General features: G+C 32.2%; 1 protein-coding gene across 3 annotated transcripts in view; it reads left to right on the top strand.

The window, feature by feature from the left end:
- The window catches only part of Uri1 (URI1 prefoldin like chaperone), a 66758-nt gene that overhangs the window by 35608 nt on the left and 14380 nt on the right, over positions 1 to 16770 (top strand). For 2 of the 3 annotated variants that reach the window (XM_076838344.2, XM_076838346.2), the window contains 2 exons: positions 4299 to 4377; positions 5374 to 5509. In XM_076838344.2, coding sequence (XP_076694459.1) covers positions 4299 to 4377; positions 5374 to 5509 — 215 coding nt within the window. The remainder of the gene's footprint in view (positions 1 to 4298; positions 4378 to 5373; positions 5510 to 16770) is intronic. The other variant, XM_076838345.2, reaches the window with a different exon arrangement.

Here is a 16770-nt window from a genome sequence, read left to right as displayed (position 1 = left end):
TTAAATTAGCAATGTCTTATTGTTTTATCTCCCTTTTTTCCTGATTTAAAGATGGAGATTGGAGTCTATTACTTGTCTAAAATAAGAAATATAGAACTTATTTTTTTCCTTTACAAAGATTTTATAAGAGAAGGATTAAAAATATGGAGTCCTTTTCATATTTCTCTGCCCCCTTCTGAACATTATATAAATCTTCACACACACCGAAAGTGAAAAAATTGATATGCTTGAGCATATAGAAAAGTTTCAAAGTATGGACATCAGTATACTTCACCTTTAAATACTTGTGCATATACCTCATTTAACTTGCTCTCTCATACTTTTTTCCCAAAATTATTAAAATTAAGTGTTTCACATGCAATCTGTCTCATTCCTAATCCTTTAAGGTTAAGATTAATTTATAGTCATCGCTACTTCTATATAAAACAAAAAATGCCTCTCAGAGACATGTAGACATGAGTAGCAAGATTCAAAGGATATTTTACAAGTTTTTGTACGCCTTATACAGATGTTTTAGTTATTGTTTTCTATAGGGAAAGTTGCATGAGGTTATCTGGTACAATTTAAACTTTATTTATTGGATAAAATTTTAAATTAGGAATTGAAAGCTTATCTTAAACTGTAAGGATCAAATATGGTAAAGCGAAACAAACGGGTCTATACATATAAGTAAGTAGAGACTTGAGATGGTTATTCTAATTGTAGCTGTGCTTTGTTCCCAATTTGAATTTTTAAAAAAGTAATTACCTCTTTGACTACATTTTAATATGACCATAATGTTCAAAATTTAATTTTGCTTCCAAGTAATAATGTAGAAAATTTATATTAAAATTCTGGTACATATACAGATCTCCTATTTACCCCGTGCAACACTCAGCATTGGTTCTAAAATAACTTGAATTTTCTGTTGCCTTTGTGATCTTTAATGGGTTTATTTAAGCCCTAAATATTAGAGGAACTATTGGAGAAGACCCTTTGATTAAGCACTTGGTCATGGACATTTTGACAAGTGCGGTGGCCTTCAGAGAGTTTCCCAGGCCATAATTTATTCCAGAAACACTGCTTGCCTTCTGCTGGTCTCCCTTCAAAAAGGAATTTTCATGGGTTGCGTTTTATATTATCTTCCTTTTTTTTATTTTTAGAAAATAATTCAAAACTTAGAAATAACAGCTCCAGTCTTTAACTGTTTTACAATTTGATCACATTTTTATTCTAGGAGGATTATTAATGATGAACTTAAAACTGAATATACTTGATTTGGAATACTGACATTGATCTTTGGTATTACCTTAAGTTAAATCTACTCTTCTCTTAACGTATGAAGGAGATTTTTTTTAAAGTCCATTTTTCTAGTTATATTTGCCTATGTAAAACATATTGAATGTTAACTTTAATACTACTTAATCACAGAAACATTTAGATAGTTGATGTATAATCAACTTATTTATCTCAAACATATAAATTGTTAGTATTCCATAGATCTAATAATGAATGCTTATGTGTAGGCACTGTATCAAATCTGTTCTTTATAGGCATTATCCTATTTATTGCTTACACTAACCCTGTTTTCAAAGCCCCTGAATGGTTACATTTAGCTCTACTGTCTTTCAATAAGTCCGACTATCCATTTAAAAGAATTTACTTAGTGGACTCTTAATTTTAGTAGATAATAGTCTTTCTTGTACATTTTAGGATTAGTGGGTGTTTTTTGGGTTTGTTTTTGATTCATGGAAAAACATAGATTCTTAAAACTGGGTGGGAGTTACATCTTTTATATTTAATTATCTGGAACCTCTGAGATAGGTATCATTCCAATTTTACCACTGAAGATATTTAAGACTAAGGTTAATTTGCATGTGTGTGTGTTAAGAAATAGAGCTGGGATTTATTCTGTGGTCTGACTTCAGAGTTATGCCTTTTCTGGTTCATAATTCTGTGCATAAAGGTTTTTTTTTCCATTTTATCCATATAAAATTTTATTTGGGAGGTTAAGTTTTGCCTTAAATATAATAAAAGCCTGTGTGTGTGTGTGTGTGTGTGTGTGTGTGTGTGTGTGTGTGTGTGTGTTGTGTGCTGGGGATTGAACCTATGGCCTTGTGCAAGTACGGCAAGTACTGTACCAACTGAGCTATATCCCCAACTCATAAAAGGCATTTTATGTTTATTAATAGAAAAGGATTTGTGAGGAAAGTTTATAAAAAAGCACTTTTGAATACCAGAAAAGTGAAAAAAGTTTGCTTGAAAGAATACAGGTCAGGATAAAGAAAATTTGGTGTATATACACAGTGGATTATTACTCAGCCATAAAGAATGATTTTACGACATTTGCCAGTAAATGATGGATCTGAAGACTGTCATGCTAAGTGAAATAAGCCAGTCCCCCAAAACCAAAGGTCAAATGTTTTCTCTGAAATATGGAAGCTAATCGACAATAAGGGTGTGGGGGTGCAAATAGAAGTTCAGTGGAATAGACAAAGGGAGATGAAGGGTGAAGTAAAGGGGGATGGGAGAAAGAAAGACAGTGGAATGAAGACATAACTTTTACACATATATAAATATTCCATAGGGAACCTCACCATTGTGGATATCCATAAAAAGTTAATAAAAAAATAACTGGGTAAATGACAAGAATCAATAGAGAAAAGGAAGCAAGGGGGGAGGGGAAGGGAAGCGAAAGGAGAGGTACTGGGGACTAAATTTGAACAAGATACAGTCCATGTTTTTTAATTATGTCAAATTGAAGTCTATGTCATGTATATCTAAAAAGAAAATAACAACAAGAATACAGGTCAAAAGACCTAGGTTAGAATCAGTACTCATCTCACCGTTGTGTAGGAGATCTGTTTGTCTCCATTTTTCTTCTACTTTTTCTTCTGTAACAGAAAAATGGTAAGTGACATTTACTATAAGAATACTTTCAGGATAAATATCAATATATATGTGAAATTCCTGAGATCTTAAGACTAAATGAGGTAACTTTTATTAATTATGCTATTATTGCTATAGAGCAGCTAAGGAATAAACTGAAACCAGTTCCATGATGTTTATAGTGTAGACATTTTGATTATATAGAGTAATTAATTATGGTGCATTTATCCTAATTTGACTATATATACATGTACATTTAAGTTATTTGCTGAGTTGGTTTTTGCAACGTTTTAGAATTGATAATGCCCTTTTGCTTAAAAAAAAATTTAGTGCCCTGGTTTTGCTTGCAGCCTATATCCTAACAGGGAACCCTTAGGAAATCAAATCTCCAGAGATAGTTTGAAAATGGGCATCTCAGCATAGGCTGGTGCTTGGTATTCCATGTCTAAGAACTGGGTAGAGCCCACAGCATGAAAATGTGACCCTGATAGAATTATATTTTTTGATTCTTTGAAATTAATGTATTTGATAGCTCTGTCCCTCTTACCCCTACCCCTGTATTAGAGATGTACATGCTGACATGCTAAGCAAGCACTCTACTACTGAGCTACATCCAAACCTTTTTTTTTTTTTTTTTTTAATTTTGACAGAGAGTCTTACTAAATTGCCTAGGATGACCTCAAACTTGTGATCTTCATGCTTCAGCCTCCCAAGTAGCATGCGTAGATCACCATGCCCGGCTGGTACCTCTGCTTTGATAAAACATGAAACAGATTGCAAAGCCAAATTGAAAAGCTTTTTGTATTACCTTTGCCTAATTTCTTCTGCCCCTTGGTTGATTTTTCTCTCACCTTAATCACATTAATATGAGTAATTGAAGAGTTGATGACACCACATTTTTCAGCCTAAAGTTTAGGACCAAGCATCTGATCAAATTTGAGTTCATGATTTCCATTTCTCAGTGTTTATTCACTCAAAAACTTTATTAAATTTCTTTCTTCCCTTTGAGCCCCTGTTTCCTTCCAAACATGAAGCCCACCTCTTTACCTTATTTCTACATTTTATTTAGTCAGAGTGGACTTCTACGTTAGGAAACACTAATTGTAAAGATGTGAGTATTCTACTTCTAAAAGCCAAAATTCCTGGAGAATCTTAATTCTTTAATAAATATATGGTGGGATAATGCTATTCCTAAACTTTGTAGAAAAAAAATTCTAAAAATTAAAAAAAAGTTTACTCTGTAAATGGCTAAAATTAGGTGTTTTAAAAAATTTTTTAAAATTTATTTTCTAATCAGTTATACATGACAGATGATTCATTGTACACAAATAGATAAGATTAGGTTTTTAATTAGTTTGTCTTATGATACATAGAGTGGAAGAATTGTTAATCTGTTCATTCATTTAGTATTTGGTCTTTTTTGTCAACAGGAAGAAGGTAGATAATGACTATAATGCCCTTCAAGAAAGACTCAGTACTTTACCTGATAAGTTGTCTTATAATATCATGGTATGTTTAGTGTGTTTCTTTTAAAGCAATACATTGTTTCTTGTAAACATCAATTGTGTAAAATATTTTTTTTTGCTGTATGTGTACAAATTGACAAATTGATGGACTGTATCAGAGATAACTACCATTGCAAGGAAGGTTTTGTTATACTTTATAACATTACAGTAATTGTAGTAATAGTTGGTAAATTTTTTCGTGTGTGTGTGTGTGTGTGTGTGTGTGTGTGTGTGTATGTATTTCATTATAGTGACATAAATATTAGCACAGAATTTGACATTTCTTGTGCAAACTTACTAAATAAAAAACTGGAATTACAACAGTAATATCGCACAGGCTGTAATATTTTGTAATTCGTAGAATTAAATGTTAGAACATTGACTTTTTTCCATTAGAAAAAGGTGCTGATAATTTTTGTTTTAATGATCCTCATAGTGATATAGTGACCTGTTGAGAGCCCTGGATTAGAACCTTTTACCATATGAGTACTCTGTTTCTTGAAGGTTTTTTGTTATACTAGCCCAAATATATTGTAATATAGCTAGGAAGATTCATTAAAGCTATTTTCCTCCCTGCTTTGCAAAAATGACTGTTATTGGAAATAATTTTCAGTTTTTTTTTAAACCAAGAATATTCTTCATTGATAATATTTCGTTACTCTTAGTAATTTCATGTAGATTTAAGAATTAATGAAAAGTATAAATGCTCAGAGGCCACACTTTCTCTAAGCGCAATGTTTAAAGAGTGATGTGTAAATATGATATGGATTTATATTTATATTTTAACATTATTAGCTTAAAGTAATTTTCTATAGATTTTCCTGGTGAAGTTTTAATATAAAATGTTACATTTCTGTGAAGTTGGCATTTTATTTCTCCCAGTGTATAGTTAAAAAGAGAGTTCAATAATACTGAGGACTCTTAATGCTAAGTGTTTCATAAAGTGTATGTTTTAGTGCTTTAATTCTTTTGCCTTTTTCTTTTCTTTTTTAAACAATAGGTACCATTTGGCCCTTTTGCCTTCATGCCAGGAAAACTTGTTCATACTAATGAAGTCACTGTTTTACTTGGGGACAACTGGTTTGCAAAATGCTCAGCAAAGCAGGCTGTAGGTTTAGTTGAACACCGGAAAGAACGTAGGTACCACTTATAAATGTTGTTTCTTTGTTGTATATGTATTGGTTCACAAATTGCAAAGCTGATGGATTGTGGTCACAAATACCTTCCATGACTTAGTAGTCTAGGCTTTTTGTGATTTTTGTTGAGTTGCAGGTAGTTTGAGTTGAACCAACATTTGAGAATGAGCTGGAGAATGGAACAGTCTGGGTTGGAAATATCACCCACAATGGCATGTTTTCAGAAATTACCAAGTATAAAAGTCAGTACAGATGGTTTTGTAGACATAAGTTGGGAAGGCATAAGAATTGGGAGAATTTTGTTCTTTATAATTGGTTTGTTTTAGTTGGTTTCATAGATTTACTTCTGCTTTTAATACTTGGTACCCAGAAGTAATTTACTTTTTGCTCAGTGAACTAAGAGAAAGTCTATTTACACAAGTTGACAGTTCTTTAAAGATGCTTTTTGTTTTGGAAGAAATCATATTTTCATCTTATAGAAAAGACTAGGTGTGGAAAAGAACTATCACCTAACCAACCCTTTACCCTTTTCAAGTGGCTTGAGTTCCTTGCCTCATTTTATAAAGGTAGCCTTAGTTTTGTTTATCTACAATAGTATTTGTTGATGTATAAATACCTATGCCCAATTTTGTAATTAGATGGGTTAGCTTGGATCTAGCTTCATTGTATTTTAAAATTAGGTTTATTTAATTTCTAGTCTGTGTTCTTATTTCTAAAATAACATATTTAAATTGTTGTTGTGATTTTACCCCTACCTGCTTTCCAACCTTCTAGTTAAATGTATGTTTGAAAATAAATTTTCGTGAGGATCCTTCTGTATAAATGAGGTCATACTGGATAAAAAAACAGCTGCGTTTCTAAAGCTGAAATTATTTCACTTATACATGGGTGGGTACTAGTTAGAGAACTCATTTAGTCTGAGAAATTTTGTGAACTATATTTAGAGACTCTAATTGCAAATCAACTCCTATAAGTTTATAATTGATATATATTTTGATCTTTTGTGACACTAATCAGATTCTCATTGTTAGGCCTATATATAATTTCTGTCAATGATAAATCTTTTGGCTTTACTACATTAAAATAAGTCATGTATATTAGAGGAAAGACAGTGGGCATAATTCTTTCTTAGAGACCTTTCTTAATAGACAAGGCTTTATTTACTGGAACAGCTCTGTTGATAGGAAATCTGTTCATAACCTATTAAAGTTTGTTCACTTTGATTTTCAAATTTAAGTGAAGAAACTTTTAGAATAATATACAACTTAAAACATGAAAAATGGAAGACTTTTAATACAATGGAATAGAGCTCTTGAGTAGAGAAACATTTTTAGTAAATCACTTTCCAATAGTTAAATGTGGTTTTGGGTATTAACCAAACATGATGACTTTTTTATCAATAGCTATCTAAAATAATTTTTAGAATACATATTTATATGCCTGAGAATTAATTTGACAAATAAATTCTAAGTTGTTTTATTCACACAGTTTTATGTAATTTTATAATAACAAGAAAATATTATTAAAAGTATGCTTTTGTACTTCATATTTATTAAGAAAAGGTATATAGTTTCCATACCCATGAGGGTATAGTCCAAGACTCCCAGTAGAAGCCTGAAACCATGGAATCTTATAATTTAATGCTTTTTCTGTGTTAACTAAACACTTTTTATGCACTGTGATTGTAACTTTTGTGATTTGAACATGGATTTCCTTTTCTCCACAATTTTACGAATTAGATGTTGGGAACCAAAGCACACTTTATTTTTTTCCCTTTTATTTAAGTTGAGAACTTTCACCTTTATATTTAAAGGAAGCGTATGGTGTTTCCGTTGGCATTTCCAAATTGCCAGCATTACTACACTTCTGTTTTAGGGCCATTATTAGGTAAAATAAGGGTTACTTGAACACAAGTACTGCAGCCATACTCTGACATTTGATCTGATAACCAACCAGGCTGTTAACTGATAAATGAATGGGTAAGATTATATGGTCTGACTATGCTGAACAAAGGGGTGATTCATTTCCTGGGTGACATGGGCTCTCAGAACACCACACAAATTCAGATTTTTAAGAGAAAGAAGGCAAGCTCAGCGTCCCTACTCTTTGTGCTTATATCTTATATTTTGCCATTTAATAATATAGCCATTTTTTTAAAAAAGCTTTAAAACAATTTTTAAGGTCTCATATGATGAAATTGATCTCTATTATATTCTGTGAGTTATGACACATACTGATTTGTTTAACCATCACCACAGTCAGATACAGATCAGGCTATACCAGTTAGAACATTAGATCACACCAGAAATTCCCTCATGCTGCCCATCTGTGATTATACCCTACTTCCATTTCTAAGGCTTAACAACTACAGGTTTGTTCCATCTATTGTTGTTAATGGATTCAAAAGTCTCTTTGGAGAATGAATTCTTTCACTTAGTAATGCCTCACCCAAATTGCTCTGTGTATCAAAAGTTCGTTCCTTTTTATTTATTTATTTATGTGGTGCTAAGGATCAAACCCAGTGCCTTACATGTGCTACCACTGAGCCACAACCCCAGCTCAAAAGTTCATTCCTTTTATATGAATATACATTACATGCATGTGTCATACAGGTTTTCTGTTCACCTGTTAAAGGACATTTGGGTTGCTTCAGTTTTGGGACAGTTATGAGTAGAGCTGCTGTCATCATGTATAAGCTTTTGTGTGAACATCAATTTTCATTGTTGATGGTAAATACTGTGAATGGGATTGCTAGATCATAAAGTAAATATATGTTTAGTTTTTAAGAAATCTACCAAACTATTTTCCAACGTGGCTGTGTGATTTTTACATCTCCATAGTAATGTATGAGAATTCTAGTAGGTTTACATCCTTACTGGTACTTGTTATTGTCCATTTAAAAAATCTTAGCCATTTGAATAGTGCAAAATAGTTTTAATTTGCATTTCCCTAATAATGTTGAGCATTGAATCACACACTTATAGGCTGTATGTGTATCCCCTGTTCATGTCTTTTGCAGTTTTCAAAATTGGGTTCTATGGTTTCTTACTGTTAGTTTTTAGAATTCTTTATATATTCTGGATATAAGTCCTTTGTTGAATATATGATTTGCAAATATTTTCTTCCACGCTGTATCTTTTCATTTTCTTTCGTGAGCAGAAGTTTTTAATTTTGAAGTTTCAGTTTATTACTTTTTTCTTTTATTAATCATGTATTTGGTGGCATATCTAAGAACTCTTTGCCAAAGGTAGTTAAATATTTTCTCCCATATTTTATGTTAATTTTTGTATGAGGTATGAGGTTTAAGTCAAGATTCATTTTTCTTGCATGTGAATGCTCACAACACTATTGAAAATACTATCTTTTTTCCATTGAATTGACTTTGCACCTTTGTTAAAAATGAATTGGTAATCAAAACCACATGAGAATACCCCACTTCGATGGTTGGAATAGAAAAGACAAATGAAATGCCATATATCCATAAATAGAATCTTACCAGTTTAAAAAAAAAAGTGCCTTGGGGGTGAGGTGGGGATATAGCTCAGTTGTTAGAAGTTTGCCTCCAATGTACAAGGCCCTGGGTTGGATCTTCAGTACCACAAAATAAAAATTTAAAAAAGTGCCATTAAAAACATTATGGTAAATAAAAGAAGCCTGTTAAAAAGTTTATGTATATTATTCCATTTGCATGAGATGTTTAAAATAGTTAAATTTATAAAATATAAGATAGATTCGTGGTTGCTTAGGACTTGTGGAGAAGAATGGAGACTACTAATGGGAATGGAGATTTTTAAGGTATAATGAAAATGTAAATATAGATGTGGGGTGATAGTTGCACAACCCTATGTATATACTAAGAACTGTTGAATTTTGCATTTTAAATAGGTGAATTGTATGATATGTGAATTATATCTGATTAAAATTGTTAACAAGTAAATGAATTGGCTATGTTTGTATGGTTTGATTTGTATACCATTTATTTTGTTTCTTTGATCTATGTGTCTGTCCCTTTGCTAATACCACCCTGTTTAGATTATAGTAGCTTTATAGTGTTTCTTAAATTTGGGTAATATGAGTTCTATAATTTATTTTTTTCACAATTTGTTTTGGCTATTCTAACATGTTTATATCCACAAAAAATTATGGTGGATTTTGATTGGAATTGTGCTAAATATATACATGAATAAGTTGAGGGAGAATTAGCATCTTAACTGTATTTGTCTTTCAATCTGTACATGCAGTATAACTTTGTATTTAGGACTTCTTTTTTTTTTTTTTAAGATTATTTTTAGTTGTCGGTGGACATTTATTTATTTATTTATTTACATGTAGTGCTGAGAATTGAACCCAGTGCCTCATACCTGCCAGGCAAACTCTACCACTGAGCCACAACCCCAGCCCATTCTTTTGATTTTTTTAAAGTGCAGACATATTTACACTTTTTATTATGTTTATTTAAAATTAACCTGTATCTGGCACCCTTGCCAAACTCATTTGTTCTGTACCCTTTTGAGGGATAGATTCTGTTGGATTTTCTATATAGTCAAAAATGTATTTTATAAATTATTCTTTTTCAATATGTATGTCTTTATTTCTCTTTCTTTCCTTACTGTGCTAGATAGGACTTGTAATACAGTATTGAGTAGGAATAGTGAAAGTGGGCATCCTTGCCTTGTGATTGATCTTCTAGAGAAATCATTTTGTGTTTTACTATTAAATGTGGTGGTAATTCTAGTTTTTTAAAATGATTGCCCTCTACCAAATATAGGACATTTCTAATTTGTAAACTTTTTTTTTTTTTAATCAGGAATACTGAATATTGTTAACAGATTTTTTTCTGCATCTATTGATATGATCTTGTAATTTTTCTTTAGTCTGTTAATGTGGTGAATTATAGTCAATGATTTTCCCTCTCTGGGTGAACCACACTTGGTCATGGTATGATTTTCATATATGGTTGGATTTGATTTGCTAGTAATTTGTTTAACTCATAAAATGAGTTAAATTTTCTGAAGATATAGAATAGAGTTTGTATTACTTCTTTAAATGTTTGGTAGAATTAACCAATAAAATCATCAGGACCAGAAGATTCCTTTTTTTTTCAAAAGACTTTAACAACAAATTCAAAATCTTTACCAAGAACAGTTTTCAAATGGTCAGGTGTCCATTTCATCCTCACAGGGGACATTTAGCATTATATTGAGAGACTTTTCATCATATCTGGGATGGTAAGTATTTTTAGTATCTAATGGATAAAAGGCAGCAATATTGCTAAACAACCTAGTGTACAGGACAGCCCCCCACAATAGAGAATTATCTATCCCCAAAGCTTCAATACTGGTAGGGTTGAGAAGTCTTAGTCTAGAAGTGTATTGATCTTGCTGATCTTTTAATACTCAACTGTAGTTTTACTGATTATGTCTTCCTTCTACTTGTTCTGGGTTTACTTTATGCATTTTTTTTTTGTGGTTTCTAATATAAGTATTTTAGTGCTATAAACTTTACTCTAAAGCACTGCTTAATCAGTATGCCACACCATTTTGGTAATGTTATATTATCATTTTCAGCTTAATATATATATATATTAAAATATTTATTTTTCAATTGTAGTTGGACACAACACCTTTATTTATTTATCTATCTATCTATCTATTTATTTATTTATTTATTTATTTATTTTTATTTGGTGCTGAGGATCGAACCGAGGGCCTCGCATATGCTAGGTGAGCACTCTACTGCTGAGCCACGATCCCAGTCCCGGTTTAACATATTTTACTAATGTCCTGTGAGACTTTTTTGTTGTCTCATTAATTATTTAGAATTAAGGTGCTCAAACTATGGCCTTTCAGCCACATCTGGCTCTTACCTGGGTGTTTTTAAACTTTTGATTGTTGGTGTGTGTGTGTGTGTGTGTGCTCGTGCGCACACACACAAACACACAAATGCAAGCTTTTTTTTTTTTTTGGTGTGTGTGGGGGGAGAACATTTAATGGGCTGTGAGAAAAAAATGCAATAGAGACCATATGTGGCCTATGAAACCTAAAATAGTTACTTTCTGTTTATGGAATAAGTTTACCATCCTTAGTTAAGATAATATTGTTTAATTTCTAAGTGTTTAGAGATTTTTTGCTACTAATTTTTAGTTTAATTGATTTTGGTCAAGGAATATAAAGTGTGCTTTCAGTTCTTTAAAAATATATTTAAATTTATGATCCAGGATATGGTCTGTCTTGCCATGTGAACCACTTGAGAGGAATGTGTATTTTGCTGTTACTGAGTAGAACTTTCTATAAATGTTATATATCCATTTGGTTGATGGTGGTGTTCAGTTCTTCTGTATCCTTATAGATTCCTGTTTACTTGTCTGATAATATTGAGAGAAGAGTGATATCTCCAGATATGATTGTAATTATGGCCATTTTCCCCTTCTTTCCTATCAGTTTTTACTTCATGTGTTTTAAAGCTTTTATTGTCAAGTACATATATGTGTATGCATGGTGTGTATATTTTTCCATCCCTTTTACTTTTTTTTGCTGAGTATATAATAATTAAATTAATTTTTTTTTTACAGTATAGAAAAACTTCCTTTTTAATCCATTCTGATAATTTCTTTCAGTTGGTGTTTTGGCCATTTATATTTAGTGTAGTCTTCAATGTTTAGACTTAGGTTTAGCATTTTTTTTTTCTTTTTTCTTCTGTGTTTCTTCTTTTTTCCTCCTGTTCTGCCATCTTTTAATATTTCATTGTTGTATTGCCAAAACAAGAACTTTTAAAGCTGTTTTTAATGTTAAATTAGGTATTAATATATTTTGTGTATATATATATATATATATATATATATATATTGGAAAGGGGAACATAAAAGGATAAGAATCATGAATTAGGGTAATGACTATAGGCTTAGAGAAGACAAGATCAGAGCCTGATAGGACTTGATAGCTGATTTGATGTCAAGGTTGAGAGGAAAGAATGGTAATTAAAGCAAAGTTGATAAAACAATCTAGGAAGTTTGTAGATCACTATATACTGTTTTCCTTTTACTAGAAAAGTCAGATGCACATTTGCATACTGAATGTCCTGAGAAGTGCTGTAATAGTAATAATAATAATAATAATAATAATAAAAAATATCCAATTTGGGCATGGTGGTATATCCCTATAATTCCAGTGAATTTCAAGGCTAAGGCAGGAGGGTCACAAGTTCTAGACCAGCTTGGGCAACTTAGTAAGACCTTGTCTCAAAAAAAAACCACACACACAAAAAAACAAATTGGGGCATAGTTTTTGGATGTAGCTCAGGGGTAGAGAGCCCCTGGATTCTATCCCAGTATTTGTCCCCCCCCAAAAAAAAAATCCCATTAATTTTTTAATATTATGATTCCCAAACTATTTGATTTTGAGAATTTTTTTTCCCTAATGAACTTTTATTATCTCACAGAGTATTCTAAGGAAAATTCTACCTTAGTGGTATATTTTTTTAAACTAAATTCAAAGGAAAGTGAGTGATAAGAGCTTTTAGGCACCAAATTACCCTCCCACCCTCTTGAGAAAAGTGATGTGGAAGAAAGATTATTTATGAGAACATTTACAAATGGCTGCCCCGTCCCCATACTGAGGATTGAATCAAGGGACGCCTTACCACTGTGCCAACCCCATCCTTTGTTTTTTTTTTAATTGTTGATGGTCCTTTATTTTTTATTTATTCATTTATGTGTGGTGCTGAGAATCAGTGCCTCAGGAATGCTAGGCAAGTGCTCTACCACGAGCTACAACCCCAGCCCAGCCTTTTTTATTTTTGAGGCAGGGTCTTGTTAAATTGTTTAGGGCCTTCCTATGTTGCTGAGGCTGGCCTCGAATTTGCAAAATTTATAGGCTATTTACTGAAAAGTAGATGTCTTTCCTTCACAATGTTTATTAACATTCAGCTAGCCTCTTTGGAGGTATCACTGTTACCAGTATCTTACTAGTCATTCTAGGTATTCTGTGCGTTCACAACTGTAGATTTATGCATTACTGCCCATCTACATCTACTCAAATGGTGGTACTCTTTTTTATTTTCTCTTGTTGTCTCATTTTTTTAGTGCATAGCATTATATTATGTTGTACCATATTTTACTTAGTCAGTTCCTTACTGTGATAGGCTTTTGGATTGTTCTCAGTTTTTTTTATAGTTAAAAGCAGTGATGCAGTGAATACCCTGAGTGTGTGATTATGTGTGCATGTAAAACTGTATATATCATTTTATACTTGTTTATTTGTATCTGTAGGATAACCAGTTAGGATTGAATTGTTACCATGAGAAAGATGTGTGTTTTTAACATGGGCAGTACAAATCTGAACAGAGTGACTATTTTTGCCAACCTAGTTCTGTCAAATATTTTGAAATTGATACCCTATTATAGTAGCCCAGTAACTAACCTTATTTCCTTCTTCCTTCCCTTCCTGTGTAGTAAAACATACACAACATACAGTTTACCATTTAAACCATTTTTAAGTATACAATTCAGTGGCATTAAGTACATTAACGTTGTTGGTCAGCCATAAACACTATCTATCTCCAAAACTCTTTCATTATTTCACATTAAAACTCCGTACCCATTAAATAACTCCCATTCCCCTTCCCCCCAGCTTCTGATAACCACCATTCTATTTTATGAATTTGAGTGTTCTAAGATACCTCATATAATAATTGTTCTTTTAAGTCTGGAGCATTTTCCCTTAGCAGATTTTCAAGGTTCATTCATATTTAAGGTTGAATAATATTTTTGTGAATGTATATACTACATATTGCTTATCCATTTGTACATTGATGGACACATTTTGTTTCTACTTTTGGTTATTGTGAATAATGCTACTATGAATATGGGTACACAGATATCTATTAATGTAGATATGTGTGATGTGTGATGTGTGTGATGACAACTGGATTTTTCCATGTCTCTTAGCATATTGAGGATTTCCTCTCTGTTGATTTTCTGTTACTGTTACAAAAAAATTAAACTTATAAAGGTAGTTGCTTGGCCCTGTCCTCTTGGGTCTGTAATGAGGAAGAACAATCATGGTGGAGCAAAGCTGCTGATCTCATGGTGGTTGGGAAACAAAAAGAAGAAGAGAAGGAGTCTGGGATTATAGCTCAGTGGTGGAACACTTGTCTGGCATGTGTGAGGCACTGGGTTTGATTCTAAGTGCCGTAAAATAAATAAAGATCCACCAACAACTAAAAAATATTAAAAAAAAAAAAAAAAAAGAGGAAATGGCAGGGAATGCCTTCAAGGTCATGTTCCCAGTGATGTAACTTACTTCCAATGGGTTTCACCTTCTAATGTTTCCACTCAGTAATGTCACAGGCTGTTGATCTAGTCTTTAACATTTAAGACTTTGGAGAACATTCTAGGTCCAAACACCAATACTGGTTTGAGATCTTTATTTTTGGGGTACTGGGGATTGAACCCAGTGTTAATTAACCACTGAGCCACATCCCCAGCCCTGTTTTGTATTTTATTTAGAGACAGGGTCTCACTGAGTTACTTGGTGCCTCCCTAGCCGCTGGGGTTACAGGCATGTGCCACTATGCCCAGTGGGATCTTTACTTTTTAATGTAGGCATTTGTATTTATAAATGTCACTGTTACCATCTATTTATTGCATTCTGTATGTTTTGATATGTTGGGTTTTTATTTATTTTTTTAATCTAAAGGATTTTTAAATACCTTTGAAATTTCTTCCTTGATGCATTGATTTTTATTGGTTAAGTTTCCACGTACTTGTGAATTTTTTAGTTTTCCTCCTGATAATGATTTTTAGTTTCAGAAATTTCTTTTTTGTTCTTTGAATGTTCCTTTGTTATAACATACTGTTCTTGTTTCATGGGTGCAGTGTTATGTGGTGTTTGTTTTTTCTATCAAGGTTTTTCTATCTGTGTACCCATTTACCTCTTTTCTCCTTTCTCTTCCCCGCCATACCACCTGTGCCTCTGGTATTAATGTTGAATTTTTTTTTTCAAATATCTGATGAGTCTTGCTAATCAAATTAATCAAGGTTAAATTCTATGTTCATAAGCAAGGCTTTTGACTGAATCTGCTTTAGAGATTTAACTGGCAAGCTGATTGTTCTTATTGAGCAGTCTTCAAATATCAGCACCTTTGGGGTTAATCATCATCCTATAAGAGAATCTTCTAATCTCATATTCTAGGAACAGGCTAGGAGTCTTAAATTAGATTATGTTCCCTAGAATTAGTTCCCTTGTTTTTGCTAAGACATTTCCTATTCATCCCTTGCTTCAAATTTCTTGGTGTTTCAGATGTTCTCATGCTTCCCTTACTATTCTGCAAACCACCCTAGGTTGTAAATCTTCTGTAGGCAAAAAAGAGGAACTCATCTGGCTGTACTTTATGAGGTTTGGGTTTTGGATTTTTTTTTTTTTTAAAGTTTACTTTCTCTCAGAAATATTTCCAAGTGAGTAACCTTTTCCAGGTCCTCTAACCTAAAATAACCCAAATTCACTTGTTACAGCTTTTCCCTTCTACAGTTGGGTTTCAGTTTTTTCTGTTGTGCAAAGTCAGTTATCACCTGTTCAGTTTCCAAAATTTAGTTGACTTTTCTTGTTTGTTACTTTTTCTTGTCAATGTGTCTCTATGGATTTATGTCTTTAAATTTTTTTTTTTAAGCAGTTACTTTACTGATGTGTATATGGAGGAGGAAGTAAGTATTAAGCAAATGTATTCAGTTTGCCATCTTTAAAGCAAAAAGTCCAAACCTTTGTGCTGGTTTAAGGAGATATCCTTACAGAGGTTTGCGAACATTTCCACCAGGGGGCACGTCCTATTGAAAGTGTTGAAAGAATACTTAAAAATTGTAGCACACAAAAGGAAAGAGGTTGAGAATGGAATGGTCACAGAGAATTCAGAAGAGATTTATATTTACAGGCTTGATGCTGTTCAGTACATTCGAGTATATCGCTAGATACAAAGACTTTTTTCAGATTGATGTTCATAACTTTTATTAGGTTTTGCAAATAATTTTTATTACATCTACAATTTTATTCCTTTTAAATGCATATAATTCTACAAACTATAACTAAATATTTGCTTTTAGTGAATAACATTTATCTTTAGGTGAAAATTATTCTGCTTAAGCTCTTAAGAGATTTTATTTTCATTATTATTATTATTTAATTTAAACATGGCCTTTAGAATTTGCACTGTTAATTTGCTTTCAGTATCCTTTTTCATTGTTAGTGCAAAGGATTTCAACCAGTTCTGGG

Source organism: Callospermophilus lateralis, chromosome 18 (genome assembly GCF_048772815.1).
Source record: "Callospermophilus lateralis isolate mCalLat2 chromosome 18, mCalLat2.hap1, whole genome shotgun sequence".
Lineage (NCBI taxonomy): Eukaryota > Metazoa > Chordata > Mammalia > Rodentia > Sciuridae > Callospermophilus > Callospermophilus lateralis.
Note: the sequence above shows the minus strand (reverse complement) of the source record. Positions and strands in the feature narration are given on the sequence as shown.